The following is a 15,744-nucleotide window of genomic DNA, read 5'->3' on the forward strand; positions in this document are numbered from 1 at the left end:
GGATCAGCTTTTTCTTCCTCCTCTTGTGTTTCCAGATCTTTCTCTAAGTTATCTTTATGATAAAGGGGAAACCCTGAAATAATCTCCTCAAGCAAGCTTGACTGACTGCAGGGGAGAAGCCATCTAGCAAGTGCAGTGAAGACCTGCATGGTTCTCTGCTCCAGGGCAGGGAGGGCATTTGACAAGAGTGTCCCTGGGCCTACCTTCTAGGCCATGGTGTAGATTTGGGAGGGTGACTGACCCACAGGAGAGCATCGGAGAGGCCCCTGTAGGGACCACGTAGTGATAGAGAGCCTGGGCTCGACACTGACCCGAGCTTGGACTCCGTGCCTGGTCACTCCCTAACCACGTGCAGGGGGCCCACTGCTTCCCCGCCCCCCAGCCTCGAGTCCCTGATGCTGTGAGAGGCGGGGTGGGCGGCATGGAGGGAGCAGGAGCCAGCGTGTCCTCGGTCCCGGTCCAGCAAGGCTTGCTGCCTCTTCTGGTGGGAGATGCCACACCTCTGGTGGCTCAGGGGCACTGGAGGAGAGGGAGCTGCCTGAGACGGATGGCAGGGGAGAGCTACAGAAGGTTCTGGAGTCTCCCCTGCCCCCAGGAGCCTGTGTGCTTGCCCTGGGCCAGCCGGCTGGAGAAGTGCTCGCTCCAGATGCCCTGGGTGCGGGGAAATCAGGGTTTGAGCAAAGCCCCAGAAGATGTGGTCTGCAGCCACAGAAGGCTTCCGAGTTCCTGCCACAGTGGGACGCAGGGGTGGGGGGGCGCATGAGGTCAGGAAAGCTCCTGGAAGAACGCGCCCACCGCACCCACCTCCCCTGGCCCCCTTGCTCTTGTTCTACACTGCTGCCATGGCTACCTGCCAGTCACCCTGAGCACCCAACCCAGGGTCCTGGTATCTGCAGCCCCCTCCACCCTACCAACCTCTTCCCTCCTTAGCCTTCCCTTGTCTGGAACTTTCCAAAGTCATGGCTGCCTAGGTCCCCTGTGTGGGCTCTTCCTTCCCCTAAGACACTGTCTTCTGCTCAGAAGACCCTAGAGTCTTATGGGTTCTTATGAGTCTTCCATCTCGGCTCAGATATCCACTTCTCTGACCCCGAGTCTGAAGAAGGTTCCTCTTAGAGCCATAGGCTGACTTAGGATTTTAGTCTAGTTTGGTTCACTCAGTTGGTTGGTAGAGGCTTCTGCTCTAGGGCCTAAGAGGCGAATTGTGAGGATGCAGTTGCAGGAAGGTCCATTTGGCTGCAAGTCTGTAGAAGGCATTTTTAGTATCAATGTTATTTGCAGAGATTCCACTCTGATTTAAAACCCAGACCTGTGGCCCTGGAGTGGGTCTGGGGTCCTTCTTGTAGGCAGGACAAAGCAGAGGGATTGAATACAACCTGAGGACATGTCTTCTTTAGCCCAGAGGTATTTTGAAATAAAATAGAAGATTTCATGAAGTGGATTTCAGCACTTTGAGAGAGAAAGTTCTTTAGGTCTGATCCCACTGGGCCCATAAACCTTAGCGATAACCCCTGGCTGGCCCTACCTGGGGACAGTGTGGTCGGTACCCCTGGGCCCACTTCCTCTGCATTCTCTAGCTGGAGATCACAGGAGTTGAGTGAGGTGTGTGATCCTGGTGTGTTGAGAGTGACCGTCACCTTGTCCTGGATGGAGGCCCATAATTCTGTTCCCTTCCAGAAGGAAGGGGGTGGGGTACTTCCAAGGCCCTCAGCATAAGCGGCTGCTTCATCTGCATCTCAGCCCTGGGAGCAGGTTTGGTTGAGAGAAGAGATTCCCGGGCAGAGGGGCCTGCACCCTGCAGCCCGTGGTGCCCGCATGGCACCCAGGACCCTCCTGCACCTCTGCTTCCTCTCCTGCAGGGCCAGGCCCCTCACCCTGTCCCCTCCTTCCTGAGCCCACCGAGGAGGCTTCTGGGAAAAAATGACTCATGCACGCCCCGAATTTCCAAGCTAGAAAGGCGCTAGGAGAGCTCCCACCAGCCTCTGAAAGCGCCTCGGGCCTGACCAGAAATAGCCGTGACAGTAGGGTCTGATCTTGCCCTTCTGTGCTGTCGGGTTCTACTTTGGTAAAAGATGCAGCCTTCAGACTGAATCCTGAAATGTGTCAAGATACTTGTTTCCTTTTCCTCTGAATTTTTATTCATTGTAAACTACATGGTTAATGATAGCAAAATAAAAAAGGGAGCTCTCAGTGCCAGCACTGTCATATTATACATTTCTGTCTGCTTTTTCAGTCCTTTTCCATACGTGGACGTGATTGTAATTATAGTACAATTAAAACTCATTCACTTCAGTATTTCTAGCACCCAGAACAGAGGTTGGCATGCAATAGGATTTAGTAAACGTTTGTTGATTGTAGAATATTTGTTTATGTGAGTATAAAGTGAATTCTTCTAATTGCATCATACACTGATTACCATTGCACCAAGTTGTTAGATTTTATTTGCCACTTCACTGTATTTAGATTTCTCCCCTAATTTATGAGGATTATAAATACTGTTACAGACCACATAACTGTTTTTTCTGTTTGGGATTACTTTCCTAGAATAAATTTCAAGCATTTGAATTCTTGGATCAGAGGAAAGAAAATTAAAAATTATTGAAATTGCTTTCTAAAGTCTTATTAATTTTATCCCTGTTGCTGGAATTGTTTGAAAATATTAGTTTTATTATAATCTCATCTGCTTTGAAAATTTATAGTTTTCTAATTTTTGCTTACGTTGTAGTGTAAGCTGGTACCTAATTGTTTTGATTTGCCTGTCTATATGTGTGGTTATTAGTATGGGTTGAAGAATTGTCTAAGAATTTAATAACTTCCTTTTGTATGCCTTGCCTAATTGAGTAGTGTTATAGATTTTTTAAAAATTGGATTTGGGTGAATTTCTCACATAAGTATAATTAACTCAATTTTTCTTATCATAGTAGCTGCACACATTTTCCCTAGTAGTGTGATTTTCCATTTTTAACATCTGTTGAGTCGTTATAGGCGTGATCTTCTCTTCTTTGGAGAGCTGAGAGCATGGTTGTCCGAAGGACCTTAGAGCCCTCCCCTGCCCTTGATGTCTCTGACCAGGCCCCGGCCCAGGGAGCAGAGGCCACAGCTCACCCACCCTGCTGGCACGAAGTGCCTGGGGCTGGCCCGACCCCAGCCCACTGCTCCATAGTCTCAGACTCTCTGCACACTTTGTGTTGTTCTTCTGGCCCAGAAAGTTCTTTCGAGCTGGGATTCATGCTGTATCTCTTTTTTGGACCAAGGCAGTCTTTGTAGGACTCTCCTGAAGGGGGCTGTTGCCTCTGTATTGACAGGGAGGCAGCCATCCCATCCTTCTGACTCAGGACATATGAAAATATCCTGGGCTGGGGAATTTGGAGGAGCCCGTAATCGATCCATGGACATTAAGCTCTTAAGAGGCAGTAAATGCAGTTTTGATACTGAATTGCCTCACAAGATACGTTAGTTGTACGGTACGGGAAGCCACCTCTCTGCCAGGTGTTGTCTTAGATATTTGGGATCTGTAGAGGCAGAGGACAGGGACAGGGGCCCAGGATCAAGGTGGACTCATATCAGGAGGGCTCCTCTCTTGTCACTGGGGAGGCACCCCAGAACTGGCAGGTGACCCCTGAACTGACTGGTGGAGACCTGGTTAGAAGCAGAGATCCTAATCCCAGTTCTGCCTGCATCATCAGCTTCCCGACTCCCGGCGCATGTTCACAGTCAGGTCTGGTCATCCATCCAGCAAACATACAGTGGACACTTAGTTAGGACTCTGTCCCGGGCAGCATAGTAAAAAGCAGAGACATTACTTTGTCCACAAAGGCCCGTCTAGTCAAGGCTATGGTTTTTCCAGTGGTCATGTATGGATGTGAGAGTTGGACTATAAAGAAAGCTGAGCAATGAAGAACTGATACTTTTGAACTGTGGTGTTGGAGAAGACTCGTGAGAGTCCCGTGGACTGCAAGGAGATCCAACCAGTCCATCCTAAAGGAGATTAGTCCTGGGTGTTCATTGGAAGGACTGATGTTGAAGCTGAAACTCCAGTACTTTGGCCACCTGATGTGAAGAGCTGACTCTTTCGAAAAGACCCTGATGCTGGGAAAGATTGAGGGCAGGAGGAGAAGGGGACGACAGAGGATGAGATGGTTGGATGGCATCACAGACTCAATGGACATGTGTTTGGGTGGACTCCAGGAGTTGGTGGTGGACAGGGAGGCCTGGCGTGCTGCGGTTCATGGGGTTGCAGAGTTGGACACGACTGAGGGACTGAACTGAACTGAACTGTGCCGGGTGCTCACGTATTGCTACAAAGGTGGCTGAGGCATGGTCCACCCCTCAGGGGATTATACTTTAGTGGGGTAAGCAGGAATACTAATATCTATCTGTCAAACAAGGAGACTTATTAAATGAGTGTCAGTAAAGTTCCAGTGTGGCCACACAGGAATCAGTAAATAGATTGCACAGGGTTTGAGCAAAGGGTCTGTGAAGAGGTGGTACTCAGCCAAGTCTAGAGGGATGAATAGAATTCCCGGTGGGGCGAGGAAGATGGAGGGGAAAGGAGAGGACCACTCAGCCTAAGGGTCAGAAGGATGGGCAGCAGGAGGTGGGTGCCGTTGTCCAGGGTGGCCCTGGTGCAGGGAGCGGGCAGGGAGGAGGAGGTGGGTCTGGTTGGCAAATGCCCCTTAGAAACCATGGAAGGGTTTGAGGGGTCATGATGATCCCACGTGTGACAGCCAGGGAGGCCCTGGGTCTTAAGTCGGCAAAAGCTGAGAAGGGGACCGGGAAGGGTGAGCCTCGGGCCTTGGAGGTGAGGAGCCCATGTGCGTAGCCTGCGCCTGAGGACACCGTCTTCCATGGCTGCTGATCTAGCGACAGCCCGTGGCGGGTGATTTCTGGTTTTATCGGCCTCGGCCTGGTCAGCTGGAGTGGGGAGCGGGCCAGCGGGAGCAGCCCCTCTTGAGGTCTGCTTGCTTAGTCTGGAGAAAGCCTGATTGGTGTGTTTGTTCGCTGTTTGACCATCGTATGGCGGATGTTTAATGGTGAGGGAGCAGCAGAGGACATCAGCAGAGAGCTGGCCCAAATTCTGGAAGTTGGGAGCTTCTTCTGATGGGGCAGGAGTGCCCTAATTCCTTCATCTAAGTTGGGAAGCTCTCATGGTGAGAACGATGATGTGTCTCTGCTTCCATTACAGATGCCTTAGGGCCCCCTGGGCCATCTGGAGGAGTCGGTCCCAGCGGCCAGCAGCTCCCAAGCAGCGCACATGCGCCCGGCGGGCTCCCGCTCAGCCTCGGGCTACTGCTGACGCACCTGGGAGCCCCGTACCCCAGCCTCCCCACCCGACGTCCTGGTTCGCAGCCCCCGGCCTGAGCCATGGAGGCCCCCGAGGTCCCTGTGGGCTCGCTGATTGACTTTGGGGCCCAGCCGTCTGCCTCCTCGCCGCTGGAGGCGCCGCCCCCGAAGCTGCAGGATGGGGATAGCTCCCCAGGAGAGGGCGCCTCGGAGAGCGAGACCACGGAGTCCGCGGACAGCGAGAACGACATGGGCGAGTCTCCCTCTCACCCGTCCTGGGGCCAGTACCGCCGCTCCTCCTCCAACGAGTCCTTCTCCTCCAACCAGAGCGCAGACTCGGCCAAGGACGAGGAGCCGCTGGAGCTCCGCGAGTTCATGCGCGGCTACGTGGAGAAGATCTTCTCTGGAGGGTAAGCCCCAGCCCTCACCCGCGGCTGGCACCTCCTGGGCTCAGCCCCACCCGCTGCCTGCAGACCCCCTTGGGAAGATCCCCCCGCTCAGGGCTTGGCTTTGCTTCCTCTGCATCTGAGGTGAGCCCCCATGGGCATGCCTTCCAAGTGTTGTAGCTGACAGTGAATTAGGGGTGCTGCAAGGCCAGAAGGTTTCAGGTACCAATCCTCTTGGTAACCCTGACAGAGCTGCTAGGATGGGGACTTGCCCTCGCACCTTTCCCCTGCCTCGCTCTGGTGGCTCCTGACGGTTTGAACCAGGAGCATTGATAGCTGCACGGAAGTAGAGGCTGGACCTGGGAATCTGTTTCACAGCTGTTACCAGCTCAGCAGGGGAAAGGGAAACACGGGGTCAGTTCTGGCCTCAGGTCTCGATGCTGGTCTTACATCTTTGCACAGCAGCACGTGAAATGCTGAAGGTCCCTCCTCAGGACCCACAGCATCAGCACCATGGGATTGTTAGAAACGCAGAGTCCTGGGCCCCAGCCGACCCACTGAGTCAGAATCTGCATTTTAACAAGGCCTCTGAGGTGGGCACATGTTGTGGCCTGAGGAGCTCTGGCCAAAGGGCCCCTTTTCCAGCTTCGTTACAGCGTAAGAAGGATTTCTGCCTGTTGACCGCACACAGCCAGGATTTGTTTCCTGTGTGCTTTAGCCCCTCAGTGGTTGACTGGCAGGGTGATTTCCACCTCTTGCAGATGTGGCTCAGTTTTCTCTGCGATTGGAGAGGGAAAGAGTTTATTAGCATCCTAATAATTGTCCATCCCCCAAATGCTTTTATGTGTGATTTTGAGTGCATTCTGGGAGAGCAGTAGATGGCTTCCTACTTATTTTGTTTGACTCACACTGAAATTAGTCAGCTTTCTCCAAGTACACCCAGTTAATGAAAAGGGGAGAAAGCTCAGAAGCTCACTGACTTGCCAGGAAGGCCAGTTCGATTTGTGGCAGCCTGTCTGTGGGCAGTATGGGACCTGGACAACTGAGTCAGATGCCTTGTCAAGAGCAGTCATTCCAAAGCTGCATGCACATGCCTGGCAAATTCTCACATTTCATCTGGTGTTGGTATTTTGGGATCAATGAGGCCAAGATGTTTTCTATGAAACCTTAAATAAACGAAATTGTAAAAGCCAATTGACCTTCAGCCTTCTGCTACCCTATTTTAGTCATTAGATTGGAGGTAGAGTACTGCCCCCCTCACCAACTAAGGTGATTAGAAGTGGTTTAGATCAGGTGAGCATGTTGTCCACCCTGGGGGTGGTGACTCGCAGGCCTGAGGCCCCCTCTCCGATCTTCACCCCTCACACACAGAGCCGGGGAGCATCAGAGAGCAGACTGGCCCTTCAGAAGTGAGTGGAATAAGCAACGAGGCCCTCTGATGGCTGGAGGGGCATCAGACCATGGGCTCCATATGTCATACTGAAACTGAGCAGGTTAGGAATTCTTAACTCCAGTGGGTGGCTCCATACCTCATCAGCTCTAAAGATGAGGGGAAGTCGGGTGAGTTGGAGAGCCCAGCTGTCAGAGGCTTGTGGACCTTGTGAGTGCCCAAACCTCACTGAGACGGGCAGTCTCATGGGCTTTGGAGCCAGGAAGTCTAGATGGGGCTCTGCTTGCTGTTCCCCAGTTGTGTCTGATCCTTGAGCCAGGCTCCTCATCCTGGAAACAGCAATAACCCCATTTCCTCTCGGGGTTGCCCAGAGGCTGGGACGTGCCTCTGCACTTGATGGAGTGCAGTACCATCGGGGAGCCGAGGCGAGGATGGGGATCCGGGGTCCAGCGTCGCCTGCACTTAGGGTTTCCTGTCCTTCCTCTTCCCCGACTGTAGTCCTTTTAGTTCCAGAGGATTAAAGCTTTCCTGTCTTTCCCCTCTGCCCTCTTCTGCAGGGAGGACTTGGACCAGGAGGAGAAAGCCAAGTTTGGCGAGTACTGCAGCAGTGAGAATGGGAAAGGCCGGGAATGGTTTGCCCGGTATGTGAGCGCCCAGGTAAGGGGGTGACAGGGCTGTGGGGTGGGGCAGCCCACCTGCTCAGGAGAAACAACCCCACAGGAAAAACATGTGAAACTCATCTAGAAATGTTTCGAAAAGGCCTTTTTAGAATAGTGGAAGATGCAGCCTGGCCTCTCAGCCACATGAAATTCCAGATATGTTCGTCTTTTTAAAGACAAGCACGTAGGCTGTGTCCCTGCGTGTTTTTATTAAAGAACCCACAACATTCAGTTTTCATAAAGATAAAGTATTTAAGACAATGACAGCCGTGTTAGCTCAGATGAGAAGTTTTATAAATAGCCAACAGGTTCTTTTTTTGTTTTTCCTGTAAAATGGATGAAGTTCTTAGTTTTTAAAGTACTTTTTACTAACATAACTTTGCAAAGCAATTATGCTCTGATAATAAAATTTTTTAAAAAGTATTTTTTTATCACAACTAATTTATTCTTACAAGAAAAATTAGAAAATGCTGGTAAGCAAAAGTAGAAAAACTGCCCATAAATCCCCCATCCAAAAAATAGCCAGCCTTGCCACCTTGGGGTTGCATATGTGTGGGTGAGCGGGTGAAGTTCCTAGCTTTTAAAATCTCACAAAGAGACACAGGGAATGATGTGGGGCAGTCTGGGGGCAGGGCAGCCCTTCGCTGAGTCCGGGTTTTTGTGGAGCAGGGCTCGTGCAGGGCTCGAGTAGGGCTGCATTTAGAGATGCCCGGCACTTGGAGACACTGTGGTGAACCTGCAGCCCCTCTGAGCTGAATACAGCCCTGCCAGCGGCTGCCTGACTGTCTGCCCTCTTCCTGGACAGCGCTGCAACTCCAAGTGCGTCTCGGAGCCCACCTTCTACCGCCTGGTGCAGTCCTTCGCGGTGGTCCTGTTTGAGTAAGTGATATCGCAGCTCAGAGCCTCCGTCCTAACTGCTCATCTTTCCTCTATCCCCGCCCAAGAGACCCCAGTCATGAGTACCGGCCCCACACATGCGTCGTGAGCTCAGTTGCTCTGGCGCTCCCCAGCCTCTGCTAGGAGTCGTGACCAGCATCTCGCGGGAGAGTGCACAGTCCCCCCCACCGGCAGGAGGGGAGAGGGCCACAGCTGGGTGTGAGTCAGTCCCCCCTGCCTGTCTGGAGACAGGCTGTGATTCCACGGCCCTCCCTGCCCTCCTCCAGCCCAGATCGGGGTTCTCTGGACTTCCTATAGTGACATGCTGTACACTCTCACCACCCACTAATGAGATGGCTGGATAATGTCACCTGCCCAGAGTCCTAGTGAGGCACTGCTGGGGCCTTTTGTCTCAGAGGGTGTCCTGAACCATGTGGGCTGGGGAGGAAGCCCCCCGCCAACGTGTGGCTGTGGAGGCTGGCCGATGACTCGTGGGGCTCCTGCTCCTGAGGCCTGGGGCTCTAGGACTCTTGACCTGATTCAGACGCCCTGGACATGCCCTCCGCAGTATGAACGGGAGGAGCCATGTCTGCCTGGGGGTAACTAAGCAGTGACTTTAATCATGGGGTGGGTGCATGGGAAACTGGGGACAGAGGGAAGCCCTGACTCTGATCTGACCGTCATTTAAACCCACTTGCCCCCATCAACTCAGTGTGGCCTTGGAGCAGGTCCTGGTCTGTGGCTTAGGCTGTAGCCACTTTCCCGTGTCTCCCCACCTTTTTCTCTTCCCCATGAACACAGGGCATGGACTGGAGGAAAATTGCCAAAAGAAAGGAGCCCCTGTTTTTCTTACACTTGCTCGGAATGTGCTAAGTTCCGGGTGTGCTCAGGAGGAATCCAGGTCTGGGAGCTGGCCTGGGTGGAGAGGCCTTGTGGAGGGAGTCGAGGGCCCACACTCTCTGGGGGTGCGTCGGGAGCTGCACAGAGCAGCCCCAGGAGGTCAGGGGTCAGCACACTCTCCTGCCCTGAGGACACTTCAACCTCCAGACATTTGTATCTATAGGAACTTTCATGAATGTATACTTTTTATAGATAGTGTCATATATGGTATGCCCCGTATGATAACATGCTTATCTGATTCTCCATTTTTCTTTCAATTATTCCTTAAATAAGTACACTGGGTGGTTGGGGGAGTTAAATTTTAAACACAGACTCCTTCCATGACTTTGTTTGTGAGCATATATTTTTTTATGGTTGCAAAAAATATTTATAGAAATGTAGCTTTTTAGATTTATTGGATTATTTTTATGTTAAATGATAAAGTGGCCCTCATCCTATTGTTTCAGAAAAGGCAACGGCAACCCACTCCAGTACTCTTGCCTGGAAAATCCCATGGACAGAGGAGCCTGGTAGGCTGCAGTCCATGGGATCGCGAAGAGTCAGACATGACTGAGCGAGTTCCCTTTCACTTTTCACTTTCATGCATTGGAGAAGGAAATGGCAACCCACTCCAGTGTTCTTGCCTGGAGAATTCCAGGGACGGGGGAGCCTGGTGGGCTGCCATCTATGGGGTCACACAGAGTCGGACACGACTGAAGTGACTTAGTAGTAGTAGTAGCATCCCACTATTTAGATAATGTCTGTTGATTTTCTTTTTTGAAGTAATGCTTATCTGAAGTGAAAAACTAAACAGGAAAGAAAGTGCATGAAGGGACAGAATGGAAAGACACAGAAGCCTAAGAGGAAACGGAACGGCTCTCTCACTTCTGGTCCATCTCCTAGTGATAACCCCACTCTTAATAATGCACGCACCAGCAAGGATATACTTCTTCTAAAAATGCAGTCCCGTGCGTTTGCATTCCAGTGCTGCATCTGTCATGGCTATGATGTGTTGTAATATATGAATGCATGACTATACCAAGATTTACTCAGCACCTGCCCTGTTAACGGGCTTTAGCTGATTCCTCCTTTTCTTCTCTAATTCATGGTACTGCAGTAGACATCCAGAGAAGGCAATGGCACCCCACTCCAGTACTTTTGCCTGGAAAATCCCATGGATGGAGGAGCCTGGTAGGCTGCAGTCCATGGGGTCGTTAAGAGTCAGACATGACTGAGTGACTTCACTTTCGCTTTTCACTTTCATGCATTGGAGAAGGAAATGGCAGCCCACTCCAGTGTTCTTGCCTGGAGAATCCCAGGGACGGGGGAGCCTGGTGGGCTGCCATCTATGGGGTCGCACAGAGTTGGACACGACTGAAGCGACTTAGCAGCAGCAGCAGTGGACATCCTTATAGCTTTGCAACTACAGATTGCCAGGGGCAGGCAGGTCCTGTTTTTGAAGTTTTTTCCCCTTTTTTTGTTTGCTAAGTTGAATGGATCCATGTGTATCTCATACTCTCAATATAGTAAGTACAGTCCTTTACATTTGTAGGACATCTTCTAGCCTAGTGCAGGCTCTGGTATGTAATTGATTACTTTGATTTTCAGCAAGTGGTATAGGGTAGGTAGGTATTCATATTCCTAGTCATTCTCAAAGTGCTGTCTCTGGGCCAGGAGCCTCAGAACATCAGCCTCCCAAGGCAGTTTGTTAGAAATGCATGTTCTTGGGCCCTGCGTGAAACCTGATGACCCAGAGACTCCAGGGTGGACCCAGCAATCCACATCCTAACACGCTCTCCAGGTGGTCCTGGTGCTGCCCATGTCTGCGTATCACCCAAGCCCATGCTCCTTCCCAAGAAGTAGGGCCAGACGCAGATATAGGCCTGAGATGCGAGGCCCAGCCTCCAGTTCTGGGGCTGCCCTTTGGGGCGGGGTCGAGCTTCCTGGGCCCTGGCTGTCCCACCTTGACAGTGAAAGAGGCCTGGTAGCTGGATGGCGAGGGCCTTCCCACCCAGAATCAGACCTTCTCCCAGGCCGTGTCCCTGGACTCGGGGAGCTCTTTCTGTGGCTTCTCCAGAGCATCAGGTGGGTGAGGTAACAGACGTACCTGTGAGTATGCTGGTCCTCTCAGGAAGGTGCAGAGGGAAGCGGGTGGGAGGACCCGTTAGCCAGTTACCGCTCTTCTCATTTCAGGTGTCACCAGATGGACGACTTCGGGCCCGCCAAGAACCTCATGACCATGTGCTTCACCTACTACCACATCGGTGAGGCCCCAGCGTGGCTCACGGGGAGGGCAGACCCTCACCTTCCAACGCCCATCGAGTGGAGATTTCTTTTTTACTTAGTTTTTACTTTTTGGCTGCACTGCGTAGCATGTGGGATCTTACTTCCCTGACCAGGGATCGAACCCGCAGCCCCTGCAGTGGAAGCACAGAATCTTTATCACTGGAACTCCAGGGAAGTCCCCAGGTGGGGATTTCTTAAGGCAAAGCTGTGGGGTGTCCAGAAAACAAAGGGAGCTGGTGTTAGGATAGGGACGAGGAAGAGGGAGGCTCCTGGAACAGGAGGAGAAGGGCCCACAGCATGGGTCGGGAGGCTGAGGGTCCAGCTGTGAGGAAACGAGAAGGTGGACACACGGGGCAGGATGTTTCAGGGTGGATGCCGGATGGCTGGTGTGAGGATGTGCAGGTCTCATGTTCCGGGTGAACGTGAATGCAGGGTCAGCTGTGACAAGGGTGAAGAGGAGCAGCTGGGTTGTGGGCTGGAGCTGCCTCTGAGCAGAGGGCAGGTTGACCTGTGCTGGCTCGTGGCCCTGGGGCCTCCCAGTGCATCGCAGCTGGAGGGCTCCCCTGGTAAGCTCCTTGAGCTGCAACCACAGACACTTGTTCAGGCCTCCTCAAGGAGAGGGCTTCTGGGAGCTCCAGGGGCTGGAGCTGGGTCAGGGCAGCACTGGCACCGTGGGTTCACTCTAGCATCCCCTTCCTTGTGTCTCAACTCCGTCCTCCCCTTGACAGCTATGCACTGCCCACCCTCTCCCCACCCTCTGCGCTGCTATAGCTGCTGGCTTGACTCCTCAGCTTGGGGCCCTTTGGCCTGAGAGAGCAACCTGGGCCTATGGGGCTGCCTGGACCTTGGTCGGTACGCGGCCTTGGGGAAGGACATTCCTCCTTTCTCCTGGCTGCCCTCCTCTACCATCTCCCGTGCCCAACACCCTCCTGTTTCAGGCCCAGCCCGGCCACGCAGCACACTCTGTGTGCTACCCTCTACCTATGTGCGCTGCACACCCGCCTTTTGGACTCAGTGCTTCTTCGGGGCTGGGTCCCTGCCTGTTTCCTCTTTCATCCCTGGTGACACCTGGCTGACCTGGACACAGTAGGTGCTTAGGGGCCATCTGAGAGCACAGGGGCCCAGGCCCTGTGCTTTCTCAAGGGCATCCCTGAGCCCCTTGCTTCCCATCAGCATGTCCAGCGATGGCAGAGGCGGCGAACCCAGCCTCTGTGGTTCCAGTCGGTTCTCATCCCTACTCTCCCACCTCCAGGTAAACCGCACCCGCTCCCCACAGAGTCCAAGGAGAAGCCGACTGGGAGCATCGACTCCTACCTGAAGTCAGCCAACAGCTGGTTGGCAGAAAAGAAGGACATTGCCGAGCGGCTGCTGAAGAACACATCGGCCAAGACAGAGAATGTCAAGGGCTTCTTCGGGCTGGAGACCAAGCCCAAGGGGCCCCCAGCCAGGAGGAGCGAGTGAGTGTGCCCCGTGTGCGCCCCTCCCTGACCACGAGTGTGACCAGGAGGCTGCTCCCTGGCCTGGTGGTAGAAGCACCTCAGCCTCCTCGGCTGTTGTTGGGGCCTGAGAGCCACTCTTGGGAAGCGCAGCTGTTTCCCCGCCCTCCAGAGTTTTCCACATCTCAGTTCTAAAAGACTAACGATTGGTGAACGTAGCATTGATTTCATGCACATGCTTTCAGAAAACCACCCAAATGTACACATGTACATAATCCTGTTTAAGCAATCTTGAAGGGTTCTTTGGGAAACCGGGGGTTGGGGGTTGTTTTGTCACTTCTGTGGTTTCTCTCCCCAAGGGAGGAAGAGGGCAGACCCCAGGAGAAGCCGCGGAAGACCGGTGAGTGCCTCCCTGGGCCCCAGGGCTGTGGACGCCCGGGTGGCACCACTGCAGCCGCTCGGGGCCTTAGTTCAGTCCACAGCGAACCAGCAACCCTCCGGGCAGGTGACCACACATCTGGGGCTCGAGCTCCCCATGGCAGGAGACACTGTCCTGTGTGATTCTCCAGTTGCTCCTGCTCCAGCCTGTAATTTCTTACTGAATTTCCACGGAAAAACCACTTCTCTAGGGACCAACTTCTCATCCCAGGGACGTCAAGGACCGTTTCCAGGGTGGGGGAGCCGTTCCTGGGACCCTCCCTGGACTGAGTCCTCAGGGCCAGGCCTGAGCATGCCGTTACTGATGTGGGCCTCAGTGTGGGCCCTGGAATTTCCCCTGCGTGTTTGTGTGACTCTGGGGGCACATGGGGCCTGCCGGGAGGGCTGCTGGGGCGGTTTGCCCTGCTCAAGTCTCCCTCCCCGTCCCACAGTGACTGTGTGCAGCCCGGAGGAGGAGAGGAAAGGAGAGAAGATCTACCTGTACACACACCTGAAGCAGCAGCCTATCTGGTAAGGCCACCCTCCACCTGGAGGGCAGCAGCTGCCAGCGCCTGCGTCCCCATTAGAAATAACAATAGCGAGTGTTGGCGGGGATGCGGGGAAATTAGAACCTCATACACTGCTGGTGGGACTGTCCGAGGCAGCAGCCACTGTGGAAGACGACCTGGCAGTTCCTCAGAGGTTAAACAGAGTTCTACCCCATGACCCAGTAATTCTACTCCTGGGTAGATGAGCAAAAGAATTGAAAACAGGTACTCAGGCAAAATCTGTGCACATACGTTCATGACACGCTGTTCATAGGAGCCCAGAGGTGGGAACAACCTGATGTCCGTCCATGCAGATGCACAAACTGTGGGCTGTTACTCAGCTACGTAAAGCAATGGGGCGCCCACACCCGCCACAGTGTGGGTGGACCTGGAAAACATTCTGCCAAATGACCAAAGCCAGACCCAAAGGACCACGCAGTGTATTTACATAAAGTGTCCAGGAGGCAAAGCCCTGGAGACAGAGTGGATTGGTGGTTGCCAGGATCCGGGGGAAGCAGGGAATGAGATGATGAAAATGTCCCAGAAACAGATAGTGGTAATAGTTGCACAGTTGCACAAGTCCACGAATAGACCGCAACCCAGCCCCCTGAGCTGTAGACTTTAAGAGTGTGGGTTTTCTGGTATGTGAATTATGTCCTAGTCCAGCTGTTTTAGGAGAGGGAAATGGCAACCCACTCCAGTATTTTTGCCTGGAGAATCCCAGGGACAGAGGAGCCTGGTGGGCTGCTGTCTGTGGGGTCACACAGAGTCGGACACTACTGAAGCGACTTAGCAGCAGCAGCAGCCAGCTGTTTTACCTATATAAATAACGTACGCACTCGAAGGCCACGGAGTGGGAGACCCATGGTCAGGGGACACCCCACCCTCTGCTGTGAGCACACCCTCATCCCTCCAAAGCTTCTCTGTCCACGTGTTTTATTTTATTTACTCACAAGTTGGAGGCAGATTAGCTTCTGGAACCCGAAGGGTGTCAGACGCTGCCCTCCCGTGAGGATTACAGTCTAGCGGCATGAGAGCTTGGCACAACAGGCCAGGGTGTGGGAGACATGTGGCCGGCCAGAGCTGGGCTGCAGCTGTCCGGAAGCCTGTGGCCCCGGGCTGCAGGGCCAGGCTCGGGTGGCAGCAGGGAGAAGCCCACCAGCCTGGGGCCCACGTCCATGATTTAACTCGGGCCCCTTTGGGCTCAGCTGGGCTACTGTCTTACCTTCTGCTTCAGGGCTCAGCACACTTTTCTGTGGAGGGCTGGGTGATAAATCTTTTAGGCTTTGCCAGCAACCACTCCACTCTGCCTCTATAGTGCAAAAGCTGCCATGGACAGGATGTAAGTGGGTGATCATGGCTGTGAGCCCTTAAAACTTGATTTACACAGACACAGAGGCCTGAGTTTGGCCCATGTGCCATAGGTTTGCCGACTCTGATCTTTGGGAAGAATGGTTCTGTCTTGTGCGACCCTATAAGCGTGTCTGCTCTCTGCGCATGGCCTGTCCCTGCCAGGTTCCCATTTCCGTTAGTAGACGCTGCTCTAGAAGAGCAAGTCTCCTTGAGGCCTCTGCTTCCTGTTGGGAG

General features: G+C 53.3%; 1 protein-coding gene across 7 annotated transcripts in view; it reads left to right on the forward strand.

Annotated features, from left to right (window-relative positions):
• KIAA0513 overlaps window positions 1–15,744 on the forward strand; it is a 60,505-nt gene that overhangs the window by 33,271 nt on the left and 11,490 nt on the right. For all 7 annotated transcript variants that reach the window (XM_024978897.1, XM_024978899.2, XM_059877051.1 and 4 more), the window contains 7 exons: window positions 5,183–5,690; window positions 7,614–7,713; window positions 8,521–8,594; window positions 11,664–11,734; window positions 13,009–13,213; window positions 13,552–13,592; window positions 14,062–14,140. In XM_024978897.1, coding sequence (XP_024834665.1) covers window positions 5,362–5,690; window positions 7,614–7,713; window positions 8,521–8,594; window positions 11,664–11,734; window positions 13,009–13,213; window positions 13,552–13,592; window positions 14,062–14,140 — 899 coding nt within the window. In that variant the 5' untranslated portion in view covers window positions 5,183–5,361. The remainder of the gene's footprint in view (window positions 1–5,182; window positions 5,691–7,613; window positions 7,714–8,520; window positions 8,595–11,663; window positions 11,735–13,008; window positions 13,214–13,551; window positions 13,593–14,061; window positions 14,141–15,744) is intronic.

The sequence above is a fragment of the Bos taurus genome, chromosome 18, assembly GCF_002263795.3.
Source record: "Bos taurus isolate L1 Dominette 01449 registration number 42190680 breed Hereford chromosome 18, ARS-UCD2.0, whole genome shotgun sequence".
Classification (NCBI taxonomy): Eukaryota; Metazoa; Chordata; class Mammalia; order Artiodactyla; family Bovidae; genus Bos; species Bos taurus.